Genomic DNA, 13,094 nt, shown 5'->3' on the forward strand with positions numbered 1-13,094 from the left:
CCCATACAGAGCTTCGAAAGGTGCCGCTTTTATAGTCGTGTGATAACTATTATTAATGGAGAACTCAACTAAAGGTAAGTGAGTTTCCCAATTCTTACCGAAATCGATGACGCAAGCTCTAAGCATATCTTCCAATGTTTGTTTCGTTCGTTCACTCTGACCATCAGTCTGCGGATGGTAAGCTGTAATCATATCTAGGCGTGTTCCCAACGCCTTTTGTAATGACTGCCAAAAATTTGAAGTAAATCTAGCATTTCGGTCGGATATAATCGAAATTGCTACTCCATGACGAGCGACAATTTCCTTAATATAAATCCTAGCTAATCTATCCATCTTATCGTTCTCGCGAATAGTTAGAAATGTGCTGATTTTGTCAGACGATCCACTATTACCCAAATAGTATCGTATCCATTAGGAGTCTTAGGTAATTTGGTTACGAAATCCATGGATATTTGTTCCCATTTACCCATTGGGATCAATGGTTACTGGAGCAAACCAGATGGTTTCCTATACTCAACCTTTACCTTAGCACATGTCAAGCACTTGGCTACATAGTTAGCAATTTCTTCTTTCATACCAGGCCACCAGTATAGTTCTCGCAAGTCCTGGTACATCTTATCTGAACCTGGGTGCACAGAATACCGAGATTTGTGTGCCTCGTCCATGACCAATTCACGCAAATTCCCATAACGAGGTACCCAAATCCGGCCGTTGTAATACCCAATTCCATCGGATTCAACTTCGGATTTCCCATTGATTCCACGCAAGGCTTCGAAATCAAAATTTTTTGCTTTTAAGGCTTCAAGCTGAGCCTCTCGAATTCTTTCCGGCAATCCTGCATGTATAGTCAACTGTAATGCTCGAACTCTTCGAGGTTTTAGGTTTTCCTTACGACTAAAGGCGTCATCTACCACATTTGCTTTTCCCGGATGATACTTGATAGCACACTCATAGTCGTTGAGAAGTTCGACCCATCTCTTTTGCCTCATATTGAGCTCTTTCTGCTCAAATATATGCTGAAGACTCTTATGGTCAGTGTAGATGGTACACTTTGTTCCATAAATATAATGTCTCCAAATCTTTAGTGCGAAGACAACAGATCCTAATTCCAAGTCGTGAGTCGTATAATTTCGCTCGTGGACTTTCAATTGTCTAAAAGCATACGCTATAACATTCTCGCGTTGCATAAGTACACATCCAAGACCTTGGATAGAAGCGTCACAATAAACAACAAAATCATCGACTCCATCTGGCAACGATAGAATCGGTGCGCTACAAAGTTTCTGCTTAAGCGTTTGAAATGCTGCTTCCTGCTCCTCTCCCCAATTGTACATGATGCCTTTTTGTGTTAGAGCAGTGAGTGGTTGTGCGATCTTCGAAAATCCTTCAATGAACCTCCGATAATAACCAGCCAAACCAAGAAATTGGCGAATCTCGTTCGGTGTCCTTGGGGTCGGCCAATCCTTAATGGACTCAACCTTAGCAGGGTCAACATGAATCCCTTTCGTGTTAACCACATGACCTAAGAATTGAACCTCTCGGATCCAAAATTCACATTTTGAAAACTTTGCGAAGAGTTGCTCTTTCCTCAAAAGTTCCAAAATCAACCGTAAGTGCCGTTCATGGTCCTCCTTAGTCCGTGAGTATATCAAGATATCATCAATAAACACAATGACAAACTTATCTAGATACGGTTTACAAACGTGATTCATGAGATCCATGAATACTGCGGGTGCGTTCGTTAATCCAAATGGCATAACCGCAAACTCATAGTGACCATAACGAGTGCAAAATGCCGTCTTTGTTATGTCCTCCTCCCGAACTCTGAGTTAATGATAACCCGATCTAAGATCGAATTTTGAATAATAACCAGATCCTTGCAACTGGTCAAATAAATCATTAATACGTGGTAAAGGGTATCGGTTCTTGATCGTAACCTTGTTAAGTTCTCTGTAGTCGATACACATCTGGAAAGTTCCATCCTTCTTCTTTACGAACAACACATGAGCTCCCCATGGTGATAAACTCGGACGAATAAAACCCTTGTCTAACAAGTCCTTCAATTTTTTCGACAATTCCTCCAACTCATTAGGAGCGAGTCAATAAGGTGCGCGAGCAATAGGAGTTGCTCCTGGGGTTAATTCGATCTGAAATTCGACCTGTCGGTGGGGCAGAAGACCAAGTAGATCTTCAGGAAATATCTCAGGAAAATCCCTGACGATAGGGATATCCTCGATTCGTTTCTCTTCCGTCCTCGTGTCGGACACCATCGCCAACACTGCTAAGTTTCCTTTACGTAACAACTTTTGAGCCCTCATCATCGAGATAACACCCATGGCGGTACCACTCTCTTCTCCATGAACATTTATGACTTCTCCATTAGCGACTGGAATACGAACTACCTTCTCGTGACAACATACTGCGGCTTGATGTGCAGACAACCAATCCATACCAATGACCACATCAAAACTACCGAGTTCAATTGGTATAAGGTCAATGTCGAACGTATGAGTAGACAATACTAATTTGCATTTCTTAAGAATCTGGGATACCTCAACAATTTTCCCGTTGGCGAGTTCAATTAAATAGTTCGACTCTAAATTTGTCGGATTGTGTTCTATTAGTTTGCAAAACTTGGAAGAAATAAAACTTCCTGCGCCGGTGTCAAATAAGGTTAGGGCAGAACGCCCATTCAACATAAATTTACCATTAACAGTAGAAGAATCGGATAGAGCCTGACCTGATCCGATCACGAATGCTCTTCCTCTTCCTTCTCCACCGGAGTTACCATTTCCACCATTGTTGTCCTTAGCATTGTTGTTGTTCCCTCCATTGTTCTTATTCTTGAGCTCCGGACAGTCTGGCCTGAAATGCCCTTCTTGTCCGCACTCGTAACATTTCTTTGATTTCTCGTGAGTTTGTGGTTTCTTATTCTTAAGTTCTCCCCGACAAACTCTCGCCTCATGACCACGCTTTCCACAACGCTGACAAGCTGCTTTTTCACGCTGGCCGACGTGGTGCAGATTGCACTTGTTACACCTAGGATGTCGGCCTGATAACCCCCGTGATTCTGTTTAGGGTTAAAGTGATTGTTGTTCCGGGTAGGTTCGAATCGTTTGTTCCTCCTTCGGTTCCTCCTCAGTGTCCTCCTCCGGTTCCTCTTCAGGGTCCTCCTCAGGATCCTCTTTAGGTCCATGCTGCTCCTCCAACTCTCTAATTCGATCAACTGCTAGACCTAGATGGCCTGTCAGGTGCTGCACTCTACCAACCAGTTCAGCACCATCAGTTCACCTTATGAAAAGCTCGTACCATTCCACGATGGTATTCTCCAAGTTGCCTGTTCCTATCTGTCAGTTCTGTAATCCTGATCTTAGCCATATCTAAATCTCTCCTCAAATAGTATATACCCAATCTGTTATCTTCCATTTGACTACGTTGGCGCTCCGACGAAGCCACCACCGCAGCCATCACTTGCAATTCATGACACGGAAGTACGGGAAGTGTAGGCTCGGTTGTCGGATCATTAGGTAAAGAGGCGTTAGTTACACTCGGCATAGGTGGGACATGCTCCTTCAAGACGAGACTAGAGACATTAGTCGGGTACCAATCCCAAGTCTTCTGTCTCCCGAATAAGTGAGCATGAGATGATTCACCTAAAGGTGTTGCTCCTTCCGGCAATTCGGTATGGTTCCTCTTCATTCCTATTGACAAAGGCGATGTAGGATAGGTTGGGGATAGTGGTTTGTCACTTTCGGTGACGGGTTCCTTTCCGTGAGCACGATCGGGGTTGGATGATGACATACTCCAATATAGACGGGTGCACGAATAAGTACCCAATATGTGTGTGTTGTAACTATCTTAACAAGCACAGTCATAGTTAGGAATGCAACCTAGTTCACTTATCACTAACTAGAATGCAACCTAGTTCACTATAACTAATGGCTCTGACACCAATTTGTCACACCCTCAATTTCCACATGCGGGGTTTTACCGCGAGGCGCGTGACAAACTAGGATCTCAATCATTAGTTACAACAAACAACGTCTAAATATTTTAAATAAACTTTATTATCCCACATTTGGGAAAAACCATTCAGAGTTAATGACTTAATGTTTTAATATGCGGAAGCGTAACATAACGGGAAACATACCTAAGCAAAACCAAATAGTCTAAGGCGCCCAAAATCATGCGCAAGCCATAACAATATTATATAAAAAGGATCCAAATTATGATGCAAGTCTATTGGTGATCATGAATGCAACTCCTATCCTTGCACTATCAACGACCTGAGAAAGACATGCTAAAACGGGTCAACACAACGGTTGGTGAGTTTACAGTTTGAGTTTAAAAACAAGTTTGATAAACAAACCATTAGTAAGTAAACGTTGTAAGTAGTAAAGCATGAATAATGTACGCATTAATAATACCGCTAGTTAATTAGGCTAGCAATCATGTTAAATTAGTGTGTGTTCCATTGTGACCGAGGCTGACTTGTTAGTTTGTTTGCCACCCACGAAGTCTAAGATAAGACTAGTGTGTTTCTAGTAAATGAGACACCTGGCGACTCCCTCAACCGAGAGCCCCGAGGGGGTTCGTCAAACCCAGTAGTACTACCTTTCATTACCGAGCCAATGACAATTGTTAACGGTCCAATGTGCATGGGGGACTTCAGTATAAGTTCACAATGTACACATGAGGTATTAAAAAGTTTACAATTATACAAAACGTTCGTATGTTGCATGCTTTCCCCCCAAAAGGAGTAAGTAAAAATGGGGTAGTGAAACTCACCTCGAATGCGGTTCAAATTGAAAGTCAACTTCCTAAGTCAAGTTGTTCTAGTGTCTAAATCATACAAGCACTAAAAGTATTGGCTAAGTGATTCCTAAAATCCTTATTATCCAAACAATTCCTTTGTTTATTTGAAGTTTGACCAAAGTTTCACTTTCTTTTGACTTTGACCAAAGTTTGACTTTTGTTGACTTTAACCAAAGTTTGACTTTTCGTTTGACTTTTGACCAAAGGGTCCAAGTTGTTGACCGTTGACTAAACAGTCCAAGTCTCGATAACCGAAGACTAAAAATGTTGACCTTTGATCAAAAATGTTGACCAACGGCCCGTTGATGACTTTTGACTAATTCGTTAGACTTAGAATGTTTACATTATGTTCCTAATCACAACTTTAACAACCAACCAAGTAATGTGCACTTAGCCACTTTTCATGCAATACTATGACTAAGTCCAACTCCTATTACTTTCAACATTTCACAAGTAAGACTAGCCACTTAATCAAATAGTTCCAAGTTGACTCACAAAGTCAAAATTCAAATTAGCATAGTTAATAGATTACAATTTACAACTATTTTTACTAATCAATATATTGATCATCTATAACCAAATTTCAATCATCCAAAACTGATTTTTCTCAACAACCAAAACTTGAAACTAAATTACCAAATAATTCACACATATTCCCACAAGTATTAGGTACAGCATATATTTTTCTCATAATTTTATAATTCACCAAAACATGCAGATTATTCACACACTACAACATCTTAATTTTCATCTCTATTTTGACACAGCAGTACACAAATATTTGTCAAAAATTCTCTATTTGTCCAATTGATGCAAGACCAATTGGATTAGATTCTTATTTCAATTTACACATTCCAAAAGTGGAATCATATCCATATCTATTTTCAACATCAAGTTATGCAATTTATAACACAACTCAGAAACTTTACCTCTAAATCAGATTTGCTACCCGATTTTATAAATTAATAAAAAGTATTCAAACAAAGTCCAAAAATTAATATTCTTAACTTTCTGAAAACTAGATTCAAAGTACTTGCTCATAGAATCAAAAATCGACCAGAAACACAAACGTATCATCAATTTATTCACCATACAATCCAAGACACAAATTCTGCCAGCAAGCAGATTCAAACCACAATTCACAAAAGTCATGATCTCTACATCTTTATGACTCTATATCATCAAAGATCATTATTACACAATCAAATTTCATGTCTTTCTATTATACATTTGATTCCATAAGAAAAGTAAAAAAAATAATTATATTTATAAAAGATTCAAACTTCTAGACTAAAACTCATACAAATTCATTTTGACTCATCAAACTTTGATCATCCCCTTTTATGATCCAAATCATTTGGATACAAGGTTCATATGTATACAATAAAACACAAATACCTACCCTCTTGATTGATCCAAATGTTTACTCCCCTTTCTTCCCAATAATCACCAAACCTTTTGTGTATGAAAATGAGATTGAAAGAGAGTGTTTGGAAAACAAAGTGAGAGTGTGGGTGTGTGTGTGTGGTTCACGGCCAAGGAAGAGAGAAAAGGGAAAGAGAAAGGCTTTGGAAATCCAATGGTTCATAACCTCTCTTGTATTAATAAACCTTTTTTTGAATTTAATGAAATAATACTTTAGGTTAATTTTTCTTAATCCATATGTGACATGTTACTTATTTTATAAAACATATTCTATGTATTATAATCTAAGATTCTATATAAATAACCAATATATAAATAACCAACATGTAACATGACATACCATGTAACTTGTTTATTCACCTAGCTTACTTACAAATCACATAGTCATGTAACAACTATAGTATAACATATTGATCACATAACACATTATACTTATCATATACAGTACATGCTACATAACACTTTATTATAACATGCATGACGAGTTAATTATTCTAGTTATAATTATTCACTTATTCTAGTTTAAGTCATCAATAACACATTAACTTAAATGTACGCATACATGACACTACATGTATAAAAGTTCGTTAACACAGTTAACAGAACTAACTGAGTTTACCGACACAGTCAACAAGATTTAACTGTGTTTAGTTAACGGAGTTAACCTGAAATTTGGCAGTTGTCACACCGTATCTTTTACGCATCAGTGCTGATCGGCTTATTAGGAGGTGTGTAAATGTTAAGGAGGGATGGCAAATTCTGAGCGACAGGAGGTCACCATGGTGCGATTTCGACGGCGAAGAAGGTGTTTGATTCTGGATTCTATTGGCCATCGATTTTCAAAGATTGTCATTTGTTCGTTAAAAGCTGTGACCGATGCCAACGTGTCGGTAATATCTCATCCCGGAATGAGATGCCCAAAAATGCGATTCAGGTATGCGAGGTTTTTGATATTTGGGGTATTGATTTTATGGGCCCGTTCACGTCGTCTAGAGGGAACAAGTACATACTTGTGGCTGTTGATTACGTCTCCAAGTGGGTAGAGGCTAGAGCCTTGTCCATTAACGACGCCCAAGTTGTAGTGAGATTTTTGTGGAATCTTTTCTCTTGTTTTGGAGTCCCGAAAGCCTTGATCAGTGATCGAGGTACTCACTTCTGAAATGCACAGATGGATAAGGCGTTGCAGCGCTATGGGGTCACCCATCGGCTTGCGACCGCCTACCACCCACAGACTAGTGGGCAGGTGGAAGTGAGTAATCGGGGAATCAAATGTATTCTCGAGAAAACGGTTGGTTCGAATCGTCGGGATTGGTCCGACAAATTAGATAACGCTTTGTGGGCCTTCCGTACAGCCTACAAGACTCCGACTGGTTCCACACCATTTCGGATGATTTACGGGAAGGCATGTCATCTTCCTGTTGAGTTGGAGCACCGTGCTTCATGGGCCCTTCAGAGGGTTAATCTTGATTTATCCGCCGCAGAGGGCGCTCGGTTCCATCAGTTGTATGAGTTAGAGGAGCTCCGAGATCACGCATATTCTCAGTCGTTTAAGTATAAGGAGTGGACTAAGGAACTGCATGATAGAAAGTTGAAGGGCAATAAGCAGTTCAAGTGTGGGGATAAGGTCTTATTGTATAACTCCCGGTTGAAGTTATTCCCGCGAAAGTTGAAATCACGATGGCCGGGACCGTTCACGGTCACTGAGGTATTCCCGTATGGCACTATTGAGATACAAGATCAGAGCGGGAACTTTAAGGTGAACGGTCATAGGTTGAAACACAACATAGGCGAGCCAGTTGCAAATCAGACAGTCGAGGTATTCTACCTTGACTCATTCACCGAGGCGTAGACGTGTTGGATGCATCACTCGGGAGACATCCCGAGTTGTAGAGTGTGTATTATGATTTTATTTATTATATGTTTTTATTTTTGTTAGTTTATAAAAAAATTAAAAATAAAAAAAAATAAAAAGTCAATAAAAATCAAAAAAATAAAAAAAAATACAAAAACACAAAAATATGTTTATTTCTTATGTTTCTGCTTTCTATTTTGTACACTGCTACATGCGAGCGAGTTTGAGTTATTGTAGGTATGATTATGCGCATGGTAGCTCTGATGGCGTTTTGGAATTGGTTCTCCCGAAGTTGCGGCCGCGAATGAAATGCTATACGGTCGCTCGATTGATACACAACTGATGAAGAATCTGCATATAAACCAGGGGAGTAACCCGTTCTCTATTTTACTTTTTGCTATTTTAATTTTTAATTTTATTTTTAAGTTTTAATTTTATTTTATGTCTTTTTCTTATTCTCATCGAGGACGATTTCGTTCTAAGTGTGGGGATGAGATTTTATTTTACTTAGTTGTAGGTAAAAAAAAATTAAAATTAAAAAAATATAAAAAGTTTTAAAGAAAAATGTCCCTTGAAAATTGTTTTTTTCTATGTTAAGCGGGAAATGACATTATTACCAATGTGCTAACGAACTCTCTGAACTTTTGAATAATATATAATATAATAAAAAAGGGATGGTTTGCAAATCTGATTTGGGATGTGTCGGTAGGCCCAACTAGCTTTGATAGTCCTCTTTAGCAGTTTTTATATATATAATAATTTGAAAACGGTGAAACCGAATTTCGATGCTTAGGGAGGATTACCATAATCTGAAAAATTTGAGATGGTTATACATAGATGCACTCAAACCAGCACACACCACATGTCCATCTTTTTACGAGCTTAGAAATACTTATATATTTTAGGGTGATATAAAAGATTGAAAAGAGAGAGAGAGAGAGAGAGAGAGAGAGAGAGAGAGAGAGAGAGAGAGAGAAAAGTATGTTTTGAAAGTTATGTGTGTTGGGTGCGGATTTTTATCCTCGGAATTGAACATAACTTGAGGATGTTGACTTAAGCTGTTATTCTGAGGAAGGTACGTTGACTAATTCAATTGTCCTATATTATCTAATTGTTTTGCAGATAAGAGCACGTGTTAAATATGTTTATAAGAACGTGGATTGCAACGGAATACTGCTTGAACTTCGTCAACAAACAACGTGGGCAGCAACGGCTTGTTAAAGACTTAGTCTAGGGTTTCCGGAATAATCGGGATATCAGTTGTAAATCTCTTATTATATATTGAGCTGATAATATCGATAGGTCACACACAACTCACTTGTTAGCTACTAGTCCTCATTGTATCACTTAGTTCACGATCACTTATCAGCTCCAACCTTTGTAATCACCGGTTTCGTTATTAATAATATTGACGGTGATATTTTTCACCGTCCGGGGGTTTTTTGTGCCGGAGATCATAATAATCAAGCGTAATTCGACCAAAAGTTAAGCTCATAATCTTTAACCGAAGATATTCGACTAAAGATTACGTTGTAAACTCTTGACCGAAACGAAGATTATCATAATCAAGAGCTTTTTCCCTCGTAATTATATCTTTGTGTTAGATATCACAATCATTAAGCACTTCACCTCACGCACGAATTTGATTAAAAGTTGCTTTGTCAATTTTTAACCGAAACAATTTGGCGCCCACCGTGTGGCAAACGGTGCTTTGATCATTATTCACTCTCAAATTAAACCTTACTCTCAATATCCACAACATGTCTTCCCAACCAAAGATTATTTCTTCTTCTGCCGCAGCCTTAGATTCCTCCAGGAAAGCTTCCATGCCTCCTCCTCCTTCTGTTGCTGTTATTCCGAAGAAACCTAGTAACATTCAGAAGAAAACTGCTACTCCAGTATTTTCGGGATCTAGACCATCCCCCCAGGATCCCGTTATGGTATCTAATAATGAACTTCTGTCTATTTATAAGCGATTACAGGAGCAGATGGATCGCCATAACAAGACCAACCAATTTCTGGTGAAGGAACTGGAGGATTTCAAGAAAGCCAAGAAGCCGGCGGAAGAATTCACACCACTAATCCCGAGATCTCTGGATTTCACTCCTCCAGGATCCTCAGGATTGGTGCATACAGAGCTGACCACGGCGTACAACCCTGGACCCCCATCTTTCCAGCATTTGGGGTCTGCGGGATTGCACTTATCTGGGTCTCAAGGATACCCGTATGCGTCCTCTGCTGGGCCTTTTCAACATGCAGGATCCTCAGGATTGTCACAGCCGGGAGGACCCTCCGGATTGTTCTAACAGTCTGGATCCTCCGGATTGTTCCAGCAGTCAGGATCCTCAGGATTGTTTCAACAATCCGGATCTTCAGGATTGTTCCATCAGGCTGGTCCTTATCAGCAGGCGGTATCTTCAGGATTAGCTCAAGCTCAGCTGCCCTCAGGATCCTCTGATGTGCACCAGGAAGACTTTATCCCGATGCATGCTAACACTCCGAATGCTCCGCTTACCTACCCTGGAAATACTATGTTTAGGAATATGAGCTACAACGCCCAGACCGCTCCTCAGAATGTTAATCAGGGTAACTCTTTCAATAATATTCCCTTTAACGCTAACCAAGGATTTTTGCAGGATGCAGGTATAAGTTCGAGTTTAGCTCAAGAATTGTAGAAGCTTAAGAACATGATATCGAATGTCCCTGGCATAATCCGTCCCATAGCTGAAGTTCCCACTGATAGTCACTAGATATCCCGGTTTGTGCCATCAATTAACGACGTACAGATCCCAAAACAGTTTCAAACCCCAAATATGAAACTATATAATGGCTCAACGGATCCCGAGGAACACGTCGCACAATATAGAGAACGTATGGAGGTCAATCTAATTCCTATGGAAATCAAATAGGCATGTCTTTACAAAGGGTTTGGGTCCACCTTGACCGGAGCAGCCATGAAATGGCTACTGAGTATTCCTCCTAACACCATCAATTCTTTTTTCTCATTTAGTTAACATGTTTAATAACCAGTTTTCTTGCAGTAGAACTTTTGAGAAAATGACAGGTGATCTTTATAAGGTTACCCAGAATGCTGGGGAATCCTTGAGAGATTTTATTACCAGGTTTAGTAAGGAGTCGCTGGAAATTCCAAACCTAAACCCAGCTTCAACAGTGGAAGCACTCAAGTTGGGGTTAGAAAAAGGCTCCTCTTTCTATGATGATCTCGTTATGACTCCTTGCAGGTCATTAGACGAAGCAAGAAGCAGAGCTCTAAGATTTATCAGGCTAGAAGACGACAAGAAAAACTCTAAGGTCGATATCCCGAAATATGATCAGACGAACAGGACATTCGAATCCCCGGGAAAATCATATAGAGCAAAGCCTTACTACAAGCCTGATAACCCCAAGATTAATGCAGTAGATGAGGAAAATGATAAAGAATATCCTAAAATCTCTGAATATTGTTTTTCTTTTGATATTGGTGGATTAATGTGTGTCATGCAGGATTTAGGTGAGAAAGCCAGGTGGCCAAGGAAAGTGGAGAGACCAGGAGCATGGAAAGACAAATCAAAATGGTGTGCCTTCCACGAAGACTTTGGACACTTGACTGATGATTGCATTGCTCTCAGAAGAGAAATTAGCTATCTTCTCAGCAAAGGCCACTTGAAAGAATTACTTGGCAGGAAAAAGAGAAGAGAGCAGAAGCCTGAGAATGTTCCTGAGAAGCCAACTCCTCCACCAACGGATGCAAAAACAATCTTGTTCATATCCGGAGGATCCGACATCTGTGGGACCTCTTATTCTGCTGCAAAAAGAAATGATGATCAGAGGAAGTAAAAAGTGGCTGACAGACCAACAAAGACGTCCGTTCTCACTCAAACAAAGACTATGACCGATGAAAGTGATAGAGTCAACATCCAGGATCCCCACCATGATAGTTTGGTAATAACATTATATGTAGCTAACCATTATGTGCGCAGGATCCTAGTAGATGGTGGAAGCTCTGTCAACATTATTCAATTAGATGTGCTGAGAAAGATGAATATTCCTAAGGATGAGAAAGATGAATGTAGGTCTATATTGATGATATGGTGGTGAAGTCCAAGAAAGTTGAAGATCACCATCAAGCTCTCAACACAGCATTTGATATCCTCGACAAATACAACAAGAAGCTGAATCCTTCGAAATGCCATATCGGAGTGAAGGCTGGCAAATTCTTGGGATACATGGTCACCAAAAGGGGGATAGAGGCGAGTCCAGAACAGATACAAGCTATCTAAATCTGAAATCCCCAGAATCAGTCAAGGATGTTCAAAGGCTGGCCGGCAGAATAGCTCTCAACAGATTCATATCCAAATCCTCAGAAAAATGCAAAGAATTTTATGATATCCAGAAGAAAAACAAAAGGTTCGAGTGGACCAGTAAGCATGAGGAAGCTTTAGCATCCTTAAAAGCTTATCTTTCTTCTGCTCCTCTACTGGTAAAACCCGAGGAAGGTGAATCTCTATCTCTATATCTTGTTGTATCAAATAATGCTTTAAGTGCAGTTTTGGCTAAGGATTTCGAAGGTCAGCAACACCCCATATATTATGTAAGTAAAAGTCTTTTGGATGCTGAAACCAGGTATTCTTATCTTGAGAAATTAATTTTAGCCCTTATTATGGCATCTACTAAACTTAGACATTATTTTGAAACTCACCCTATATGTGTTAAAACTAACTATCCTATTAAGTCTGTTTTAAGAAAACCAGAAATGTCAGGTAGAATGGCAAAATGGGTGGTAAAGCTAAGTGCATATGATATAACATATGAATCTAGGACTGCTATCAAATCCTAGGCATTAGCAGATTTTGTGGCTGATTTCACCAGTGAGCTTAAAGAAAAGGCAGACTTGGAAGTCCAACAACTTGAAGAAACATAAGATAAGTGGACTCTATACACTGATGGTGCTTCAAATGTTAGAGGAACAGGTCTCGGGATTCTGTTGAAATCACTACAGGGG

At 39.6% G+C, this 13,094-nt stretch overlaps 1 protein-coding gene across 1 annotated transcript; it reads right to left on the reverse strand.

Moving 5' to 3' along the window:
- Nucleotides 1-482: 482 nt before the first annotated feature.
- Nucleotides 483-3,801, reverse strand: LOC143567019 (uncharacterized). Its single transcript, XM_077053549.1, has 3 exons — nucleotides 3,408-3,801; nucleotides 2,180-3,052; nucleotides 483-1,522 (listed from the first exon to the last, which is right to left on the reverse strand). Exons 1-3 carry the CDS (start codon nucleotides 3,799-3,801, stop codon nucleotides 483-485), a joined length of 2,307 nt encoding a protein of 768 aa, XP_076909664.1.
- Nucleotides 3,802-13,094: the final 9,293 nt, after the last annotated feature.

This window comes from Bidens hawaiensis, unplaced genomic scaffold, assembly GCF_021521415.1.
Source record: "Bidens hawaiensis isolate Kalapana, Puna unplaced genomic scaffold, B.hawaiensis_p1.1 tig00023199_1, whole genome shotgun sequence".
NCBI classification, from domain to species: domain Eukaryota; kingdom Viridiplantae; phylum Streptophyta; class Magnoliopsida; order Asterales; family Asteraceae; genus Bidens; species Bidens hawaiensis.

What these genes read in the sequence shown, in the direction of transcription:
- LOC143567019 (XM_077053549.1), bottom strand. Translation starts at nt 3,801, where the DNA reads ATGTCATCATCCAACCCCGATCGTGCTCACGGAAAGGAACCCGTCACC. An exon ending in AATGGAAGATAACAGATTGG is followed by an intron (nt 3,053 to 3,407) that starts GTATATACTATT and finishes GGGGGTTATCAG; the next exon opens with GCCGACATCCTAGGTGTAAC. An exon ending in ATTTCCTGAAGATCTACTTG is followed by an intron (nt 1,523 to 2,179) that starts GTCTTCTGCCCC and finishes TTCAATTCTTAG; the next exon opens with GTCATGTGGTTAACACGAAA.